The sequence below is a fragment of the Carassius gibelio genome, chromosome B2 (genome assembly GCF_023724105.1).
Source record: "Carassius gibelio isolate Cgi1373 ecotype wild population from Czech Republic chromosome B2, carGib1.2-hapl.c, whole genome shotgun sequence".
Lineage (NCBI taxonomy): Eukaryota > Metazoa > Chordata > Actinopteri > Cypriniformes > Cyprinidae > Carassius > Carassius gibelio.
Window position 1 is genome coordinate 16698166 of NC_068397.1, and position 22096 is coordinate 16720261.

The 22096-nt window shown below is 38.9% G+C and overlaps 1 protein-coding gene across 7 annotated transcripts in view; it reads left to right on the forward strand.

Annotated features, from left to right (window-relative positions):
* tnika (TRAF2 and NCK interacting kinase a) overlaps positions 1-22096 on the forward strand; it is an 88735-nt gene that overhangs the window by 62547 nt on the left and 4092 nt on the right. Inside the window, exons 9-30 of one of the 7 annotated variants that reach the window (XM_052547353.1) lie at positions 1114-1192; positions 1506-1681; positions 2985-3051; positions 3139-3337; positions 4545-4655; positions 6163-6249; positions 7503-7703; positions 9113-9421; positions 12249-12413; positions 12918-13163; positions 13672-13781; positions 13875-14014; positions 14761-14858; positions 16669-16844; positions 17048-17153; positions 17249-17392; positions 17778-17880; positions 18107-18277; positions 18384-18527; positions 18628-18762; positions 20907-21007; positions 21193-21342. In XM_052547353.1, coding sequence (XP_052403313.1) covers positions 1114-1192; positions 1506-1681; positions 2985-3051; positions 3139-3337; positions 4545-4655; positions 6163-6249; positions 7503-7703; positions 9113-9421; positions 12249-12413; positions 12918-13163; positions 13672-13781; positions 13875-14014; positions 14761-14858; positions 16669-16844; positions 17048-17153; positions 17249-17392; positions 17778-17880; positions 18107-18277; positions 18384-18527; positions 18628-18762; positions 20907-21007; positions 21193-21342 — 3218 coding nt within the window. Of the gene's footprint in view, positions 1-1113; positions 1193-1505; positions 1682-2984; positions 3052-3138; positions 3338-4544; positions 4656-6162; positions 6250-7502; positions 7704-9112; positions 9422-12248; positions 12414-12917; positions 13164-13653; positions 13782-13874; positions 14015-14760; positions 14859-16668; positions 16845-17047; positions 17154-17248; positions 17393-17777; positions 17881-18106; positions 18278-18383; positions 18528-18627; positions 18763-20906; positions 21008-21192; positions 21343-22096 lie in introns of all 7 variants that reach the window. The other 6 variants (XM_052547352.1, XM_052547354.1, XM_052547355.1 and 3 more) reach the window with 6 other exon arrangements.

A 22096-nucleotide genomic window follows, 5' to 3' on the forward strand; every position in this document is an offset into this window, starting at 1 on the left:
GCCATCCCTGCTGCCAGGCTGAAAGACATTGTATCCTCAAACCGCGACCGTTCTGTGCTGGGAACCCGCTCGCACCTGCCCATGTAGTCTGATACTGGCCATCTGCGTCTATCAAAGCCGCACAATCCTGTTCCAGAGTTGGTATTAGCTTCATATTTGGTTGATTTGGTGAAAGCGAGCTGCTGGACTTCACAAACATGTTGAAAATTGAGTTTTTAACCTCTTGTTGATGCTTGATATTGTTTGTGAGCAGTTTTATAGTGAGGCGTGCTGGGAACTAATGCAGCGCATTTAAGATATAGATGTATTTTTAGTGTCAGCTCAAGAAAAGCGCTTACAGAATCTATTATCAGAACTACATGCTTTGACAGTGTTCACACGACTTTTAAATATGACTCATATCATGCACTTGTCTAAACAGGCAATGCTGCGAAACTGGCCTAGATGTGTTAAACACCCCACCCTGGAATATTCATCCTAACATCATCAGCAAATACCATCATATAATTAAATTAGAATTTATGCACTCAATTTAAGCATTAGAATTTGCATTCTGACATGCGTTGTCACTGTACAAAACAAGGGTCTCAATATTTGAGTGCTAATGTCAGTACAGTTTAAATGGTTTAGGAAATGGATAAAGTTTTTTTTTTTTATGTGCTTTGCTTTGTTTTTAGCTGTGCATTTTTCGCCCCAAGGGTAAACCGGCACACGATTGGTGTCACATGTGAGTGGGGAAAATCCAATTTGATCCATGTTTAACTGCAGTGTGAATAAAGCCTTTAGTAGCCAGCTTTCTACGCACGCTTTCTAGCGTCATTGTGTGAGTGCAATACACAATAAAATGCTTTCTGACAAGAGCAGGTCTTTATTGTATGTAAAGGAAATTAATATATAAGCCATACATATATTGCTTCTTGTCATGGTCCTGATCACTGTCCAAACAGAATGAAGCATTCAAGAGATAATAAACAAAATATGCTATCTGATTTTATGTTTGGGCACAAACTCAACAAATGGGTATTTTGTCCTGTCTATTTCTAAAATCTAGGCTGAGATCTGCTGGACAGTACAAAACATCCAGTGTTAACATTCTCTTCTCTCCCCCCACAGCTCTTTGTGATATGCACCCAATGAGAGCCCTGTTTCTGATCCCTAGAAGCCCCGCTCCCAGGCTCAAGTCCAAGAAGTGGTGAGTGCCCCTCTCTTTGTTCACAGAGGTCACAAAGACAGACCCCCATCCAGAGCTTCTGCAAGACCAAACAAGCACTCTGTCCCATCTACTTTTAATCAGAAAGTCAGCTCATTTGAGTGCAAACGCCCTGAGAAGGGTTGCTTGTAACACCAGACATACAGGTTTTTGCTTGTTAACAGCAAAATGTACATGATTCCTAAACTTGTAAACACATTCGCTCTTGCCAGACAGCTTGACAAAACAAGAAGCCAAAAATAAAGAGAGGGATCAGCCTGCAGCTTTCCCCTTAAGCTCTTCCTCATATCTGCAGGTCTAAAAAGTTCCAGTCATTCATTGAGAGCTGTCTGGTGAAAAACCACAACCAGAGGCCCAGCACAGAGCATCTCATCAAACATCCCTTTATCCGAGAACTGCCCAACGAGAGACAGATCCGCATTCAGCTCAAGGACCACATCGACCGCACCAAGAAGAAGAGAGGCGAGAAAGGTGAGCAACCTGATCAGCTTTATATATTAACATGTCAAATCAGACATACCCCGTTTTGTCTTTGTTGAACACACTAAAACAAATGAGCTACCATAAAGATGCACACAGCTGGGAAAATGCCCTCACCAGATGCTCCATCTCTGCTGACATTTAGCATTTATCACTTAACACATGACTCCCATTCTCCATTTTCCATTTGGCTTTTCTTTTCCCCCTATATAGCCCTTTAAATTGCTGATCGAAAATGAAGGATTTTGCTGTGTGGTTATAAATATTAAGAAGAGCACTATATGAAGAAACTTTAGACATAAAAGCATTTTAGTAAATCAGTGACCGTTTGTATTTTAAAATATTACAAATATATACACATTGTATAAACATATTGTAAAACATACTTATTGATATAATTTTTTTTTTAAATGCTGCTTTCTTTCTATTCATCATAATCCTTAAAAAAAAGTATCACATTCTAGTGTTTTCAGCTATGATAATAATAATAAGAAATATTTATTGCACAGCAAATTAACGTATTATAATGATTTCTGAAGGAAAGACTTGGGTAATAGCTGCTGAAAATTCAGCTTTTCCATCATATCATTTTACAAAATAGAATTATAATATTTTATAACATTACTGTTTATGTTGTATTTTTGATCAGATAAATATATCCTTGGTTCTTTCAAAAACATTTACAATTCTTACTGACTCCAGACTTTGAAAGCTAATGTATACAATGGCCCCAAAACATGTTTTGATGCATTTTCCCCCACAAACTTTCACAATGAAAATATAGAACAAAATATTAAACCAAATATATTATAAATAGGTTTCACAGTATTTATTAACGAATATATTTCGACACAACCAGTCATTATTCAAATAATTTGTCCTCATTTTTAACAATCTTTTAAAATACTCTTAACCTTAAGTTATTTTTGGGAAATGCTTTGCTCAAAAAAAAAAAAAGTGTTTGTTCTACATTTATTTGCTGGAGGTGCCACTTGTCAGATATTCTATTAAATATGGTTTGTCCCTTAAAGGTACAATAGTACAGCTTGTTTGTCAGAGAGAGAGGGTGAAAAAAATATTCCTTTAAAAACTAAATTATATTTGTGGCTGGTGCTAGAATCCTTGAACATCATAAGCGCACTTCAGGGAAAAGCTGCAAAATCATGGAATATTGGCACTTTAAAAGCAGACAGATGCTTTAAGGACACAGAATGTCAAGGCACCTGACAGGGAGCCCATCAGGGAGGGTTTTGCATGTCTGAAATGTGACTGTAGGACATTTTCACACTTGCAGATGAGACGGAGTACGAGTATAGCGGGAGTGAAGAAGAGGAGGAGGAAAACGACATGGGAGAGCCCAGGTACATCCCACATGATGTGTTGGATTGGATGTGTGCATGTGGGTATATAAGACAAACTGATTCCTTCATTCATCCATCTCAATGCAGCTCCATCATTAACATACCCGGAGAGTCCACTCTGAGGCGGGATTTCTTACGGCTGCAGCTGGCCAATAAGGAACGATCAGAGGCCCTGCGCAGACAGCAGCTGGAACAGCAGCAGAACGAGGGACACAAGCACCAGCTACTGGCAGAGAGACAGAAACGCATCGAGGAACAAAAAGAACAGAGGCGCCGATTAGAAGAGGTACGTCATCGTGTGTGTGTGTGTGTGCGCGCAAGCCACAGTGTGTTTACCATGACCGCCAAGGTTTACACCAGCAGTAGTCTCACGGCATGACTTCAGCTGCTCTGAGCTCATATGAAAATAACTTTTTTTAAATATACATCTGCTAATTGAGGCTCTCTGTATTTGCTCACATAGGTCTTCAGTATTTATATAGAGAACATCCAGATTAGCAGTTACACACACATGCAGACCAGCATTCCTCTCCTACAGAGAGTGATGACTTTAACACCAGGCTCGGTGTAGCTTGAGGCCAAGGGTTATTTTAAGAAACACTGGATTTAAGTGCATTGTGGGAGAGGAAATCTAGCATGCTAATGATAAGCTAGATTTTTTTTGCAAATTCTATTCTTGAAATATGACTACTAGGGCCTGGTAATGTATTATATAACTGCAGAATATTAACAGTGATTTTGCTGGTTTTATTAAACAATATTGGGACAGTTACAGTGATTTGAATGCACTTTTTTTGTTTGGAAATTAAGAATAAAATTACTGTTAGAATTAAATACTGTAAATAATGCTGTACATAATTCTTAATACTAAAAATAATGGTTATTTAAAATGGGTTATGGTATGTTGAAGACGTGTTTTGACTTGGGCTGTTTGAATTGATTTACGTAAATTAATCGACCCTACAGTTTCAATGAATCAAACTTTACACTTCATTTGTTGCTCAAATATGTTTTAGTCAGATATTCCTTGTTGGTAATTTTTCATTTTTAAAAATATTTAGTAACATTTATATATAAAATTATAATGTAGATTTTATCTGTGCTTAGAAATACATATATACATACATGCATGCATACATGCTTACATATATATATGTTATGTATGTGTGTGTGTGTGTGTGTATATATGTACCCTTTCAGACCAAATACATATATATTGAGATACACTGACATCAAGAGGCTGATAAATATTGAGGTCTGAAATAAATGTTTGTCATATCACCAAGCTCTAACCTACTGATGCGGATAATGGAGGACATCAGCTGGTCTGACTGAATGTTGCATCCCAATAGCATCACACATTAACAAACCACACACTCCAACAGAGTCTTATTGGAGTCTCGCTGAGGATGTGGAAGGAAAAATGCTTTTACACTGTTGCTGTGTAAAGACCGATATTCAGCTGCATGATTGTGCGTGTGTGTGTCTCTCAGCAACAGCGGCATGAGCGTGAGCTCAGGAAGAAGCTGGAGAGGGATCAGAGACATCGTTATGAGGAGCAGCTCCGTCGAGAGGAGGAGAGGAGACAGGCCGAAAGGGAGCAGGTACACACACAGCGCTGCTCCGATGACACAACTGGAAACCAATTACACACTCAATTAATGGAAGTTAATTGTTGTTAAAGTAACCCTGTGAATGGCTCCATAACGAAGAGGTTCTGTGGAGAGCCAGATAAGATGTGGGAAATGAGCGCAAGGCACCCTTGCTTTTCTCTTTATCTACTCCAGGAAGATTGACCATCTAACATCCTTAACTGGGATGTGTGTGTGTGCGGCCGCATGACCTTGAACCATTCCCCCACACATCTCATGATGTATGAAGGGAAGGCTGAGTCACTGACTTGATAAATAGAAGAGAATATCTCTCTTTCATTCGTGTGGGTGATGTTAATTACCTTTCAGAGCTGTCGGTACGTTTCTAAGAAGGGATCTGTTAATGGCCGCTGTTTTCCAGAGCTCTGACCTGCGTGCTTGCTCACACACCACTCGCGCTGAAGAGATTTTTCCATCATCATCATCTCACAGTTGCTCTTGAGAACACAGTGATTACACTCCCCTCTCTCTGCTCTCACTATCAGTATTCTCTCCCACCTTTCTTGTTCTCTCAGGCACGCTGTTTCAGGTGTGCTGATGTACAAACTCGCAGTGTGCTCTTTCTCTCTCTTCACACGTTTACACCCGCTCTTCGCTCATCACACTATCAGCTCTGTTCTTTCTCTTCTCTCCCACGCATTCCATGGGTCTACACCACTTCATTAATTTGTGTACATGATCTTTAACTAAAGTGTTGCAACCATGTTTTTAAAGTATAACCACAGTTTTACTACAAATACCATGGTTAAAATATGGTTCTTTTTTTACTTGTATTAAAACCATGGCAAATTTTAGTAATGTTCATTCTTCTTAACTAGCTATCCTTCTGTCTAACTAGCTATTATAATGTTGCTATCATTCTTACTATGGTTTTATTTAACTAGCTAGCTAGCTTGCTGTTGCTCTAGCTACTGTTCTATCTATGGTTTCAGTTAGCTATAGCTGTTATGGTTCTAGATGGCTAGCTTATTGTTTTACCTAGCTGTGTTTCAATGTAGTTAGCTGTCTTTGTATCTAGCTGTCATTTTTGCTATTGTTTTATCTTGTTATCTACCATAGCTTTGTCTTTTTCCAATATATGTTTAATAGCTAGTTAGCTGTTGTTCTGTCGATCATTTCATCTCACTAGTTAGCTGGCTAGCTAATTAGCTGTTTTTCTAAACAGAGTTTTATCTATGGCTCTATAGGTTTAGCTAGATTTTGTTTTGTCTATAAGGTTCTAGCTATCATTCTAACAGCTGTCGTTCTAGCGAATTAGCTATGGTTCTAGTTGGATATCTAGTTTGATAGCTGTCCATTGTCATTTTGCTGTTCTATTGATCTCACACTTATTCATCTTCTGTGGTCTTGTCCTGTCACACTTTTACTCCAGATCCTGTACAAACTATGATAAACTCGTTTTTTCTGTTTATTTTTTTTTTCCTGTCTTTCCATCTCTTGCGTTGCGACTGGTCTGTAGGAGTATATTCGTCGTCAGTTGGAAGAGGAACAGAGACAGCTCGAGATCCTGCAGCAACAGCTTTTGCAAGAGCAGGCGCTCCTACTGGTAACAGAGAGAAGACACTAGCCTTGCTGTACCCCTGAACCCTGTGCCTCCTCCCCCGACCCGCTTCTGTGCTGACCCATATCTAGCTGTTAATCTTTTGGCCTCCTTGCATGTAGAATCACAATTCTGTTATATTTTGCTTTGAAGTATTAAAATTAAGTGTTTTTTTTATTTTATTTTTGCTTGTCCTTGTAATATATGAGAAATTACACCATTTATAAGAACTGGAATGTAGTTTTTGACTTGGTAACGGTGTTGAGGAGTGAGATTTAAGTTATGTTGTAATCTGGACTTGAAACTGAATTTCCCATCTGAGCAGCATGACTCCAACTGTTAGGAACACAACTGTGCTAACTACTCTGCAACTGTTTGTACAGCATATGGCAACTGTATAGAGAGAGATTTTAATGTCTTTAACATTAATGTACATTACATCATGTTTATTCATGATGATATATTCATCTTCACTACACATTATATTAGCACCAGCAAATAGACCGTCTAAACAATACAGACAATTAATTTATAGCTGACAGGCAAATGACAGCGGAGCAAATATTATTATTATTTTATATATATATATATATATATATATATATATATATATATATATATATATATATATATATATATATATATATATATATATAGATAGATAGATAGATAGATAGATAGATAGATAGATAGATAGATAGATAGATAGATAATTCTTAATCCTTCCTGTGAAATCCCACTTGCAATGATGCATTTTATGTGAAACTGGGAGAGATGTGGACCTTAGCAGGTCTTTCCTTTCTTTCTTTTATCTTGGTTTTGACGTTTAGAGCAGGCCAGGATGATGCAAAAAAAAAAAAAGTGCTTTCCACCTAAGCCACTAGGGAGACAAAGGAGAAAAGAGAATGATAAAAGAGTGAAAAGCTGCGCTTGAGGATTTTATGTTCCCGGTAGCTCCATTCTCGAGAAGAGTGGTACTTGCGTCTTTTTTTCCATCTACAGCACCATCCCAGATTTCTGCCATTGAGGCAGAACTATGCCTGGAATGGATTTGTATCTTCCCATTTGTCTTGAGCTACATATAATTGATCCAGCACATGCATGTTTTGATTGTGTTTGTGTGCCAGTGTACAGTCATTGCGCTTTTGTGGTACTGTGTTAAAGTCCTTGCAATTGCATGGCCCTTGTCAATGTTTTGCAAAAAAAAAAAAAAAAAAAAAAGTATATATATAATTATCATAATCTCTCTGTGTCTTCAGGAGTATAAACGTAAACAAGTGGAGGAACAGAGACAGGCAGAGAGACTGCAGAGACAGCTCCATCAAGAGAGGGCTTACCTTGTCTCTCTTCAACAACAGCAGCAGCAGCAGCAGCAAGACTCCAGACCTGCAGAGAAGAAGCAACTCTATCATTATAAAGATCCAGTCAACCCAAGTGATAAACCTGCCTGGGCCAAAGAGGTGGGTAAAACTGAAATTTGACCGAATTTGTCCTTTTTTCCAGCGTCACAGTGTTACTTACTCCATGGATGATGCGATGATGTGAACCGTAAACCTGTGTTTGTTTTATTTGTTTTTGTTTTTTTGTCCTGACCAGCTGTGACCATGATAAGCAACAAGTACCAGGGCACACTCTCTAACCTAACAGTAAAATCAGATTAGTCCAAAAGCATAATGCTAATAACTGTACATTTAACATCAAATATTTTCTGATTGGCTTGGCATCCTCCACTGTTACACATTCTATGCAGACAGACAAAATGCTTGTCACTGGAAACACATTGCATCTGGTTAAGACATAGTGTTGCACTGCAGAAATGTTTTCCAGCACATTTTTCAGGGTCACCAGCCTGGAAACTTTTACTGAAAGTCCAACAATACTTGATGCTGAGTCAGCAAAATGAAACTGGACAGATTAACTCTCTTGTTTTATCCTAGCATGTCAGCAAAAAGACCACCACAGTCCATTTAGAACACTATATATAAACTGAAGGAAACCGTATTTAATGTCTTTGTGAAGCAGTCTGGAGTCTTTCTTTTGAACTACATTCGCTACAGTGTTATGGTTTTATTTTTGCTTTACTAGGCCAAGCGCACACTACAAAACAGAAGGTTGTTGCATAAATTAGTAATCACAGATCTCAAAATTTGTTTTTACACAAAAGCACACAAATTAAAGGTGCATTCAATAGTTTGGTGCTAATAATTTATTTATGTATTTATTTCTTACTCATGATCCACTGTGTTTTACTAAATGCCGGACAGAATCCTCATGCACATTGGCATTGTTTGGTAATGTGAAGAACAAAACTTAGACAATGTAACACACATCATGCTTTACCAGCATAGAAAATAGAACAATCAGTAATTATATGGATAAAGAAGTGAAGGTCTGAAGACAGACAGACTGACATATTTGGAAAAACTAGAATAAATATTGGCAAGACATTCACAACATGGAAAGATTTGATGACAGAGAAAATCCTGAGTAGGAGTAATTTTTTTATTGGACAGATTAGTGATACTGGTAAGATTTATAGAGTAGTTTACACAAAAAAAATAATTGTGTAATCATGCTGATCCACGTTGAAAGATGGCAGTGTCTAACAGTATTGGTTGTTAAAGTACACAAAGAATAGCAACACTAACTCTAGCTAAAGAACTACTGAATGCACTTTTAACACTACATTTGATTCTTGTCCACAAACATGGAACTGGAATATATTTGGTGACGTGTTGGACGTTGGTGAGACTTTGAGACCTCAGTGTAAAAAGCAATCTGAGTTTCAGTCTTGTAGTATGCACTTGGCCCAGATGTTTTAAACAAACTTAACTGTGTTTAACAAAAAACTCTTGACTCACTGTTTCAGGTCCATGGCCGGCCCTTGAAACAGAGCCAACCCATCAACCACAAGCCTTCCTCATCCTCCTCATCCCCATCCCGTCAGCGTCACGTCCCTCACCGGAGCCCCTCAGACCCCACTAGAATGCTTCCCCCTATTAGAGAACAGGTCGCCAAGCATTTACATCACATGAAGCACCAGCAGCCCAGCTTCCGTGTCTCAGGACAGCAAGAGAGTCGAGAAAAGATTAGCCAGCAGGTGCGACAGCATAGGGCCTTCCAAAAGGCTGGGCAGGAGGCCCGCAGATGCAAGCCCAACCCAGTGATCACTAAATCGGTTAGTTCAGAGGACCTGGCCTCACCCTCAGATGCAAAGCTTTCACCGTTCCTTAGACTAGATGTAGATGAGTTGCAGCCACAAATTGCCATTAACTATGAGAGTCTGAGCGTCGATGAGGACAGCTTGCTGTCTAAGTCAGCTCCAGAGCACTCGTTCCGAGAGATGAAGGCCAAAGAGAAGCGTTCAAACTCTGTGTCGTCCAAGAAACTCCTAAGCGTGCCGAAATGGGAGTGGGCCGTGCCTCTCGCAACGTTCAGTTCAGACGATTCAGTTCTTGTGAATCGCTGCTCCTCTGCTCTAGACCTGTCTTCACCCGCTTCGGTGGAGTTGCTCATGAAGAGTTTTAACCGCCCCATCTCACGCTCCAAATCTTGTGAACGTGATGGCCTTCATATTATTCACAGTAAATCCCCTAAAAATTCCGATATGGCCTCACCGCTCCGTTCTGTATTGGGCTGGGTGGGGCTCTCTCCTCGGAGCACACCCAAAGCAAGCCCAGCCTCCTCAAGGTCACCATCCCCAGGTAGCTGTCGCAACTCCTCGGTCAGCCCCATTTTATCCCCTGAAGGCTCCATGTTCTCCCCCACCAACATGATGACAATCAGACCTCTCATTAATTGAGGTGGTCTGCGATCTTTGTAAATGTTTGTGAATAGATGTAAATAGCTTGTCTTATATTACGTTACTAATTTGCAGTCTTAATCCTAAAAATAAAATGTCATGTAACCCCTTACCCTAGACAGTAACAGTTTTCCACTGTATATCATTTGATGGGTATAGTCTCAGAACTTTGATCTCCCCTTGTAGGCTATGTTTAGATAGCACAAATAGTGTACCTTGAAGTTGACATTTAGAAAAGCCAGTACAGCGCAACTGTTCGCGCACCTGTGCATATAATAGATTGTTATCGGACTCTTCCTCTTTAGTAACTGATCCTTCATCTCTGGATGTGAAACATCTTTAAGGGCACTGACATCACCAAGATTGAGTAGACTGAGACAAGCAAGATTGTCTAAGTGAGCAGCAGTTTTTTGGGAGTTAAGAGAAAGCATCTCCATAGCGTGTCCTTAACATGAGAGAAAGACAGTCTTTTCTGTCTGCGGCAATAAATCATAATTTTTCTGCACTAAACAAGTGAATTTTGCCTAATATTTTCAGATCTGATAGACAAGATGTTATGGATTAATAACTGAATGAAATCCTAATTTTGACAAAAAATGGACATTCGGGTTTTCCCAGATCGCATCACATATGTACATTATGCAACTGACCATTAAGTAATCCATCAGTACTTCATCATGAAAGCCCCTTTGTCATTAGTTTGCCCCTGATCCTCCTGATTCTGATGGCCCACCACCCCGACTGGATGTCCTCAGTGTTTGTGTAAGCCTTCATAATCAGTGCCACCCATTGCTGGGTGCTTCTGGGTGCATTGCACGTTGGTGTTGGAGCCCCTCTTTTTCTCTCGCAGGGTGGCATGTGGTAAACTCCTCAAATAGTTTAAAACATCCACTTTTGTTATGTAGTTTTGAAAACTAAATGTTTAATGTAAAAAAAACAACCACTGAATTTTGAATGAATTGGGCGAAGTGTTCAGATTTCTGGAAGTACTCCTGGAAAGCTGAATCCGTTCAATGAATTTTGTTTCTCTACATCATGTCCTAACCAGCCACAACAAGCGCAAAGCCACAGTAGATTGCCTAGTCAGCAAAATCTCATTAGTCTATATTCCAAGTGCTGTATGAAAGACATAAGGCCAACCTGAACTTTTTCAAACCCTGATTCCCTCAACAGAAAAGCCAACAGGATTTAATAAGAAAAATAACTGAATAGAAAACAAGGTCTGTGGCTAATTCTGGCAACTTTTATGAGTTGAATAAAATGAAATAAAATATTTTGACCTTGACCTTTAACCAAAAATCCATTGACTTCTGGAACATCTCATTTCCAGGTTTTAAGACTCATTCCTGCAGCACTGTATATATATATTTCATCGAAAACAGACAAATTTCTTTTGTTGCACTGTGCTTGGATAGGAAACAAAGCTAGCTTCTCAACCAAAATAATCAGTTTTTTTAGACGCCAATGATGGGTCATCTAGTTGCCATTTAGACTCTATGACTCTATTATGACTCTAGACATATCATGTCTCTGAGCAAGATGCCATCCATCTACACACTAACCGCCAATTTTTTTTCTCCGAATTTGACAAATTTCTTCCCCAGTAGGAATCCACTTTTCTGAGACACTGGGGTTTTTAACCAGTGTCTGTCTAATTCTTTGTAAAGATCTGTTGGTGCAAACAAGAAGCCCTCAATTTGTGAGACACTGAAAGACTAAAAGTTATATCCTAAATGTAGATATGAGATATTTAGAACTGCACTGATTACCTCGATGACTTTCTTAGAATTAGACTGGAACTGAAATCCTTGAATCTAGTTGCCATGCAGTGTCTCATATATTGGCTTTTTCTATTGCCAAAGCAGATTCTTTACCCATTGAAATCCTTTCTATCCTTTCACCTCTCAAAGGTCTTCAGTCTCTCTGCTTGTAGAAGGTGCTGGTCTGCTCTAACCGATTGTTGTATGAATGACCCGATCAACATGCAACAGCTAATTCAGCTTCTAGCTGAATAGACTGCTTTTCTCTTTCAGATGGTGTGATAGTTTCAACTGATTAACTTTAGTGTTTGCTTGTGCATTTCCCAAATATGTCTTTTCTAGAGCATTTTGCAGGGCTTGCTAGTTTTCGCTTGTTTGGTTGGTGGTGGCTGAGTTAAACAGTTTGGCCTGTACTTATGTGACTTTTTTTATTATTTATGAAGGTTGAGGAGCGCTCTAAACTGAACCGCCAGAGTTCTCCTGCCCTGCAGCATAAAGTGGCTAACCGTATCTCCGACCCTTCCCTTCCTCCACGCTCAGAGTCCTTTGGCAGTGGGGGAATTCAGCCGGCACGAACCCCTCCTGTGCACCGCCCTGTGGAGCCTCAGGTATAACATTTACCTTTTTTTTTTTCAAATCATTAATTCTTAATCCTCAGTATATCAGTACTGTATTAGTTATTTATTTTTAGTAAAGTTTTTCTTTTATCGTTAGTGAATCTCTCAAAAGAATATCCATTTTTTTCATAATGTTGTGATGCACAAATTCACAATGCAGCATTTTAAATGATTGAATTTTAATATTGGACATTTGTTGACCATAATATGAAAATAATTGTCCGCTTATTATACAGAATTGAGTATTGTGCATCCCTAATTAATTTATTATAAAACACGCTTATAAACCAGTGTGAAACATAGTTCCATCCTTTAGGGGTGTTAATGTTCTAATACACATGGAAATCCATCCAGCAAATAACAGTTCTTTAGAAAAAATCATCTGTAATACATCCTTATCCTGTATTCACCAAAGACTGAAAAGGTCATGAAAATTCATTGGTGAAAGTGTCATAATTCTGATCTAAGCACTTAATGCTTTCTTCTTCTTCTTAGATGGCTCATTTGGTTCCAGTGAGATCCCATAGCTCCTCTCTGTCAGTCTCTCAGTCTTTGCATGATCAATCTGCCAAGGGCGTTTCAGCCTTCCAGGAGAGCCTGGTGTCCCATCGGCCAGAGATGCCACGGCAGAACTCCGACCCGACTTCAGAGATGCCCCCTCCGGCCCCCCGCATGGCCAGCCGTGAAGAAAAGCCTGACCGCAGTTCCCCCTGGCTAATGGAAGAAGACATTCCTCCAAAGGTTAGGATTATACAGTAATGAACTTTAAAGATGAGCTTTACTTTTTCCTATTTTCAAGGCTTCACACCTGAAGGAGATATCTTTTGATAATGTTTTTGACAAAGACTTTACATTTCAAAAGTTTGGGGTCGGTATGATAAAAAAAATCAAAAAAAAGTTTTTTGAAAGATGTATCTAATGCTCACCAAAGCTGAATTTGTTTGATTTAAAAATCTCAGTCATAATATCAAAGATGTAAAATATTATTGGTAAGCGTGTCCTTTCTGAACAAAAGTATTACTTTTTCCAAAAAAAAGAAAGAAGAAGAAATCTTACTGACCTCAAAATTCTGATTGGTAGTTTGAATGACAAAGACTTTGTAGTAAATAAATGATTCAAAGACTATTAATAAAATATGCAGTCTGTCTTTGTTATTTAAGAGAGCTGTTTATGGTGCTCACGCTATGATCCCTCGTCTCTGACGTTTGGTCATTTGTGTGTTTTATTAAAGTTGTGCGGTACTACCCAGGTTCCTCAGCGGACCACATCTATCTCCCCTGCTCTTGTGAGGAAGAACTCTCCTGGGAACGGAGAGTCCAGTGGAGGGGGGCGAGCGGCCCCCCAGCTCATCCGCACCAGGTCAGCTCAACTCAGCTCTCAGTCAAATCACATGCTGGAGTCATTGCTCTACGTTGGTATATTGAAGCACTGACTGTATCTTGAACTCTCCAGTAATCCAGACCTGAGGAGGACAGAGTTGTCCCTGGATGTGGCTCTGCAGAGAACCAGCAGTAACAGTTCATCCAGCTCCAGCACACCCAGCTCTCAGGGCGGCTCGCAGCCTGGATCCAGTGAGAGGAACCAGCCGAAAGGTGAGAATGCTTGAGTTTCTGTGATGAGGACAAAACAATTCTAGAATACAATACTAGATAAAAGAATCCTAGAAATCTTTTAAATGAACGTCTCGCACAACTTTGAAGACATCAAGTTTGTAATGAGAAAATCCCTCTGGTTTAAGTCACAATTCAATTATTTTGAGGGATCAATCCTGAAACCTTCTGGAAAGCAGCCTTGAGGTTTGACCACTGCACAACACCATCTAAAAGAAATGCGTTTTCTAGCTTTTATTTACAGGACAGTAGAGGCAGACGGGCAATTGGGGAATAGAAAGGATCAGAACTTGATCCAGGCCTGATTTAAACATGGGTCCCCATGAGCAAACCTTTTGTAACAAGCCAGTGTGTGTGTTCATGTTGTGTTGTAAGTAGTGCAGATGTGGCCCTCCCAGAATGCCTCAGTCTGACAGTCTCTAAGGGACTGAAGAAGCTGGCACTCGTTCAGACTTCATTCTGGTTGTTTTTGCTGGGCAGTTCTGTTTACCATGTCAGATTTGCAGAACTGCGCTCGTCCTCCAGATAATGAAGTGGATTGTTTGCCTGTTTGAACAGTAATGCCAGCAATCTCAGAGTTTTCATTCTGTTGGAGAACAAGTTGTCTTTTACATCCCCTCACCAATAATCAGAATAAGGGTCGATCGGTATGGGTTTTTCTTAAACTTTTACATTTGATGTCCTTTAATCTCAAACATGTGGTTACAACCTGTTATCTTGTTTTCCAGACACTGGGAAATCAGAAGGATCTCCAGTGGCAATACAGGAGACTTCGAAACCCATTCAGGAGGAAAACAGAGAGTTGAACAAACCTGGTCGACCTGCGGTAAGATGCATCCCAATAGCCCCTAAATATGATCTAGTAATTCTTAATATCTTGTCTAAATATATGCAGTACACTTTTATTTGAAGCAACTTTGTCACCTCATTTTTATCTAGCATTTGCTTGAAGGTGCTTCTAGTGCTCTTCAGATGTAGATGTGACCTCCAAACACAGTTCTAGATTAAAGAACCTTCAGACGCAGATGCTGTTTTACAGTTGGAGGCCAAATGTCCCACTGGTTGCATTGTCCAGACTGTACTCTCTGCCAGTTTTCCACTTGTGAACACTCAAAGCTTTTAGATGAGTGATGCACTGATACACTGAAATTCTTGGCTGAAAATTTGAGCACACTTGGCCAAAACTGCTATTTAAAATTAGACCTTGTTTGGAATAACTATCAACTTTATCAAAATGAATTATATGAGCATAATAAACTAAAATTGCACTTACAACTACTTAAATTGTATGTAAAATAATAAATAAATAATAAATACAATGGAAGTCAATTTCTGTAAAAGCACCTGCCAAATGCATAAAAGATTTTTAGCAATTTATTATATTATACATTGCCGGGGAATCACACCCATGACATTGACATTGCCAGCGACTTGCTTTTCTACAATACCAAACCTTATCTTTTTTGTTTATTTTACTACATTTGTTTTTTATGGCAGGTCTATTTCTCCAAGTTATTTTGGCTTGGACAACCCAAGTCCTTACTTGGGGAAACTTCTATTAAGGCATGATGAATGTTTGAACAAAGGGCTAGAGCGGTCTACATAATTAGCTGACGTAGACTCTGTATTAACCAGTTCCAAAGCTCTTTCTTCACGTCTCTCCTGTGTTTTCTCTCTTTATCTGTCTTGTCACCTGGACCTCAATCGGGGCTGGAAAGCCAGAGTTAGGGTTGGTAACATTCCCATCCATCTTTCTCCCAGTCCCGCTCAATCTAAAGGTTGCTTGGCAGAGGACTGTGGGAATTCTTGCCTGCTAATCTCAATAGCAACGCTGACTTGAGAAAAGCTTGTCCTCTTTCACCCTCTCAACTTTCTCACCAAGCCAGTGGCTTTGTCAATGGAATCTATGTGTGGGTGTGTGTTATTCTCCCAACTTGGCTCAGATTCTCTCGCCCCAGCGCAAATAACCCCAGCTGTTTGTTGGGACCCTTTCTGTTTCTATAGCAACTAAAGTTCAAGAGGGGGCATTTTTATGTTGGGCCTAAAGCTGAGATTACATGTCAAATGCAAACTGGTTACAGATGACCTTTGCATTACACCTCCAAAGTACTCCGCAAATCATTGCAGATATATTTTTTTCCGGTAGAAAATGTATCTGAATATGTGAGAATTTAACAACCGAATCATCTTCTACTTGAGCAAACCTCTAATAATGATTGAGCACCTGCTGTTTTGATTTGAGAATAAACTTTACATTTGAATGATTTTAATCACCAGTGTTGGGACAGACACTTTAAATTTGGAGCTTGGTACTGAAGCACAGTTATAAAGCCTTTAAACCTCAGTAAAGCTATACAAATTCTGTGGACTTACTCAGATGATTCAGTGAAATAATTTTTAACAGGTTTATTTTCTTGTACCATAAAATATACTGATTCAGATCGTTATATGGCGCCTCACTGCCCATGAAGCTATTGGTGTTGACTACTGTTACATTCTTATAATCCAATTCATTTTAGTGAACCCTGATGGTTCCAGGAAAAATAACAATAATGTAACATACAAAATAAAATCAGCAACTGAGCTATTGAAGATAGCAGTGTTACTAGTTATATGATCATCTCTCTTTCTTTCAGGATCTGACTGCACTGGCTAAAGAACTGAGAGAGTTGCGAATCGATGAAATCAACCGGCCGCCCCTTAAACTGACCGACTACTCCTCCTCCAGTGAGGACTCAGAGAGCAGCGAGGATGAGGATGGTACTGTGGGGCATGATGGCACTGTGTCAGTCAGTGACATCCCCAGGATCATGTTAGTGTAAACCTTTAGTTCTCTCTTGTTCCTCAAAACACATTTGATGTCAGAGCTGTGCCTTAGCAATCAGAGTCAGGGTGCTTATGGGGGCAGTTCATGTTCAACTGTTTTTATCCCCTCCTCCAGCCTTTATCCTGCTAATAAAATAAACACAGAAATAAGAATCCTAAACCTAAGTTTCCTGTATTTGTCTCCCTCAGGCCCTCTGCTCAGGGAAATAATGAGTCTTTCACAAGTAGCTGTGATGAGTCCTTCGGCGACTCCTACAATGATGAGTCTAAGGATGGCACCCTACGAATGAAAGACGTGAGATACCACTGCCAGCCACAACAGATATTATTTAGCTCCAAAAAAGTATCATCTCTCACACATGTTTGACTTCTGTTTGATGTTCTCTATAGACCAATGAGAAGCAGCGCTTGGGACACAGCGAGAGCAATGGTTTCGCAGGCCATGGGAACCTACCAGACCTGGTGCAGCAGAGCCACTCCCCATCAGGAACTCCAACAGGCCTCAATTCCCAGGACCTGGAATCTATGGATGAGGTAGATAACATTTAAGAGGGATACATATCTGATATTTAGCCAGGCAAAGCAATTTGGAATATCCCAATCTTGCCCTATCCTCCTCTCCCTTTAATTTGCTCTCCTCTCCTCACTACAACTATAATTAAGAAAAAGGTGAGGAAAGCAATTTGCTATCCTTATTACTCTAAATGTTTTCATAATTCTGTCACAGACATTATTTACTGACTCACAAAAAATGAAAGTCTAAAATGTCCTGCTGTTTCTTCCGAACCATCTATTATCTAAGCAGCAGGAACTGTGCTTCGGTTGTATTTTTAGACCCAACTCCAGACTGTTTTTCTCTGAACGCCTGCTATTAAATCATTTTACTGCAGCTGATGTGGTTTATTTGATATTTCTGTAGTTTGGTCATGGAGGTGGTTCGAAAGCTTCTTTCACTCCTTTTGTGGACCCACGTGTGTATCAGACCTCCCCCACAGATGACAACGATGAGTGCTCAGCGGCCGGTAAATATACAAATCACAAACAAACACATCTCATTATCAAAGTGTGCAACAATAAAAGGAAGAACATTTATGGAAAGCAATTTAGATATGAAATTCTGGATAAAATGGGTTTTAGAATAGACTTATTCTAGGCACTGAATGATTTCTGTGGGGTTTGGTTCTTAAAAGATAAATATTTGCTCTTTCGTATCATTTCATGTGTTTTCTTGTCTTCTCACCTCTGCAGCTTTGTTTGCTAATGAGCTGTTGCGTCAGGAACAGGCCAAACTGAACGAGGCTCGCAAGATCTCTGTGGTCAATGTCAACCCCACCAACATCAGACCTCACAGCGACACTCCAGAGATCCGCAAGTACAAGAAGCGCTTCAACTCCGAGATCCTGTGTGCTGCTCTATGGGGTAAATCACCCTCTCTCTGACACTTTCCTTTGTTGTTTTTAATTCCTCTTCTCATACATTCTTGAGTCATAATCCAATTCTGACAAGGCTGGTGTTTGGTGTTCAGGTGTGAACCTCTTGGTGGGCACTGAGAACGGTTTAATGCTGCTGGACCGCAGCGGTCAGGGCAAGGTGTATAACCTCATCACTCGCCGGCGCTTCCAACAGATGGAGGTGCTGGAGGGTCTGAATGTCCTGGTCACCATATCAGGTTTGTCCCACTACGAAAAGAAACAACACAAAGTTGACATTTGCAGTCATTGCAGACATTTGTTTTATTAACATGTCAGCCTTGTCATTGATGTTCACAGGGAAGAAAAACAAGCTACGTGTCTACTACTTGTCATGGCTGAGAAACAGGATACTGCACAACGATCCGGAGGTAGAGAAGAAACAGGGCTGGATCACTGTTGGGGAACTGGAAGGCTGTATTCACTATAAAGTTGGTAAGTCATCCTTCTCTGCTAGAGTCAAAATTATTGCCAGGGAAATTGAACAGTATTCAATACCTGTTGTAGTTGTATATCAACATCTTTTTCTGTGCCAACTAATATCCAAATAAAACTCTTGTATTTAAGTATAAATGATATTAACACTGTGGCATAAATATTAAATCCAGTAATAAAGTATAAAGGTTAAATGAGTTTTCTCTTTTAGTTTTCCTTAACCTGCTAACTGTTACCCCGTCCCGTATTCGGGACGCCTACGTTGACTATACTATATTACAATCAAATCTAATCTAATCTTGACAAACTACATATCGTTGGAAAGGTCTAAGACTCCCAAATATATATTTTACCAATATTTTTTGTTAAAAACTATGTAGTAAAAGTAATAGATTAATTTATGACAAGAGTGCACCCTCAGAAATCTGCATTACAAAAGGAGTTTTGACTTTTGTTTAAAAAAAAGACTTCCTAGTTGTCTTTTTCTCTATCACATTTTAGAAATCATCAGAAGTTATATATCACTTGAAAACATAAAATTTCAAAATTCATCCTTCAAAACCCATTTTAAAATCAGACATTGTATTACCATGTAAATGGTACATCAAAATCATGTTACAAAATGTTTTCAGTCATGAATTAAAAAAATGTAGGTTTGTATCATGCACATTGAAGTCTATCTTCAAAAATGTGAGTGACAGTTAACAGGTTCTGACTTCATATTATCATCAACAAAATTTAAATAATATCAAATTACTTACTTAATTGTATTATTTATATTTTATTAACAACATTAAGAATTAGTGTTGTCACGGTACCAAAATTTCAGTATTCAGTACCGATACCAGTGAAAATCCACGGTTCTTGGTACCAATTTCGGTACCAAAGTAAAACACCAAAATATGCGAATAAAAAAAAAAAACACTTTGTATCACTAAAAATAAAACCGATGCCATTCTTAATACTTATTTACAATTGTGTTTAAAGATTTTACAAGAAGTATAATTATGAAAACCATAAACAAAATCCAGTAAATTTAATGTGTCTTTTAATTAATGAAATTTAAACACATTTTATTTTTTGGTAAATAAAGGGGATTTGCTATTAAAATTAAAACATTTAAGAAATATTGTGTGATTTATTTCTTTAAAAAGTTGTATTAATTTTTTCAACAGCAGTAGCAGTATCACATACATTCTACTAAATAATAGCAATATTTCTAGCACAATGCCTTTATGTAAAAATGTACTTATTTTTGACGCGTTGCCATGAAAACCTTTAAATTGACACAGGTTTTACTCATATGAAAGGGTAAAATGCTTGTGAAGTGATTTAGAACAGTTCTGGTGATGTTGTTGATGTATTTATGTCCTTATTGAGATGGCAGATGCTGAAATTACTGCAAGCGTCACATGCTTCAGTCTATGTAGTAAACAAACAATTCATTCATTCACACAGAGATGCGCAGATCATGCAGTATTCATATTTAAACCAACTTTTGTGGCTTAACATTTACAGATACTGGTCCATATGGAGATTTGATTTGATTAATTTATGCTAACTTTGACAAATTCCGTGACTGTCCATATTAAAATGTAAGTTTCATTTTCATGACTGGATTTTGAGATTCCGTCCGCGTTTTCTGCTTCGCGGAAATCATAGCGCTGTATGCGTCAAGAAACCGGGTTGACCGGGTAATCGGTACCACCGGTACTTAAAGAAACCTGGTACCATGACATTTTCATTTTTCTTTAGTACTGACTTGGTACCGAAGTACCGGGTCTTTTGACAACACTATTAGTAGCAGCTTCATGGAATATATATTTTTTTATTATTTATATTCTATTTTATTAGCAATATTACATAATATAAATATTAGCAGCATATACATTTACTGCATTTTTTTGAGCATGTGGAATGAAGCAATGTCCAAGATATTGGGGTTGAAAGATGAAGGCTTCCCTGTCAGGACGGAGGCGGTTGAGTAGGCTAATCGAGATCTCTGATGCTAATCCAGAGGATTGGCATTCAGCTCGCCTCTAATGGAGCATGGCAGCGGGAGACGGTCTGCTTCCTTGTTTGAATACGACAGACTGCCACTGTGAGCTGCAGGTAACTGAAAGCATGATTTACTTTATTTTCAGTGAAATACGAGAGAATCAAATTTCTGGTGATCGCACTGAAGAGCTCTGTGGAGATTTATGCATGGGCCCCCAAGCCGTACCATAAATTCATGGCTTTCAAGGTATGGTGCAACAACATTTCCTCATCTTCCAAGTGCTCTCAGTATTTCTTTCTTGCTATTTAACTATCATAAAATTTGTCAATGAAAGAAAATGCCTTAAAGGTCTGCATTCATTAACTGCATGTTTAACCAGTTCCCTAGACCCAGCATCCACTTCTGTATCTGTATCTCTTTGTTTCTGGCAGTCATTCACAGAGCTGCAGCACAGGCCTCAGCTGGTGGACCTGACTGTAGAAGAGGGTCAGAGGTTAAAGGTCATTTATGGCTCTAGTGTGGGCTTTCATGTCATAGATGTGGATTCTGGAAACCCTTATGACATCTACGTACCATCACATGTAAGCGATGCATTTTTTAATTTATAATGCTGGATCCATTTTTGTTGCTAATAAATTTGCAATACAAATCCACTATATCACAAATTAAATCAGAATGCAGCAATGCAGAACTTTGGTTTTCATCTGTGGTGCTAGGCTGTGGTTTGGTGTCTGTAAAAACACAATTTAGTTGTGCTTCCAGGTAAGGGAGTTGTTCATGAGCAACATCCTCTTGATTGGTTGAGGGGTTCCCTTGGCAGTGTTACTCTTGGGGGTTGTAGTCTAATCTTAGTGAAATAACATGTGCCTCCAGTCCACACATTATGTTCCCTTCATGGCATTTGAAAGTGTGAAAAGTGTAAGGATGATTTCAGGAGCTTTGAGGTAGATTTTTCAAAACACACTGAAAAATCCAAAATATATGAAATGCCCATAAAAGGGTGCAATACTATAAAAATTATAATGATGGATGGATGATTAGATCGGTCAAGGACACCAAAATGCAATTATTAGTGCTTTACTTTTTGTCAGAAATAAATTAAATTAAATGTATGCTTTTATCAGACGTGATTTACAGTGCATCCTGACTAAAAATGTTTACCTAACGTGTTCCCTGGGAATCAAAGCCACAACCTTTTGCGCTGCTAACGCAATGCTCTACCACTGAGCCACGGAAACAATAAATACTAGTCACATTTTATTTTAAGGTCCAATTCTCTCTATTAACAAACAATTAACTGCAAATTTTGTCTCTAAAGACTCCTAATTTGCTGAT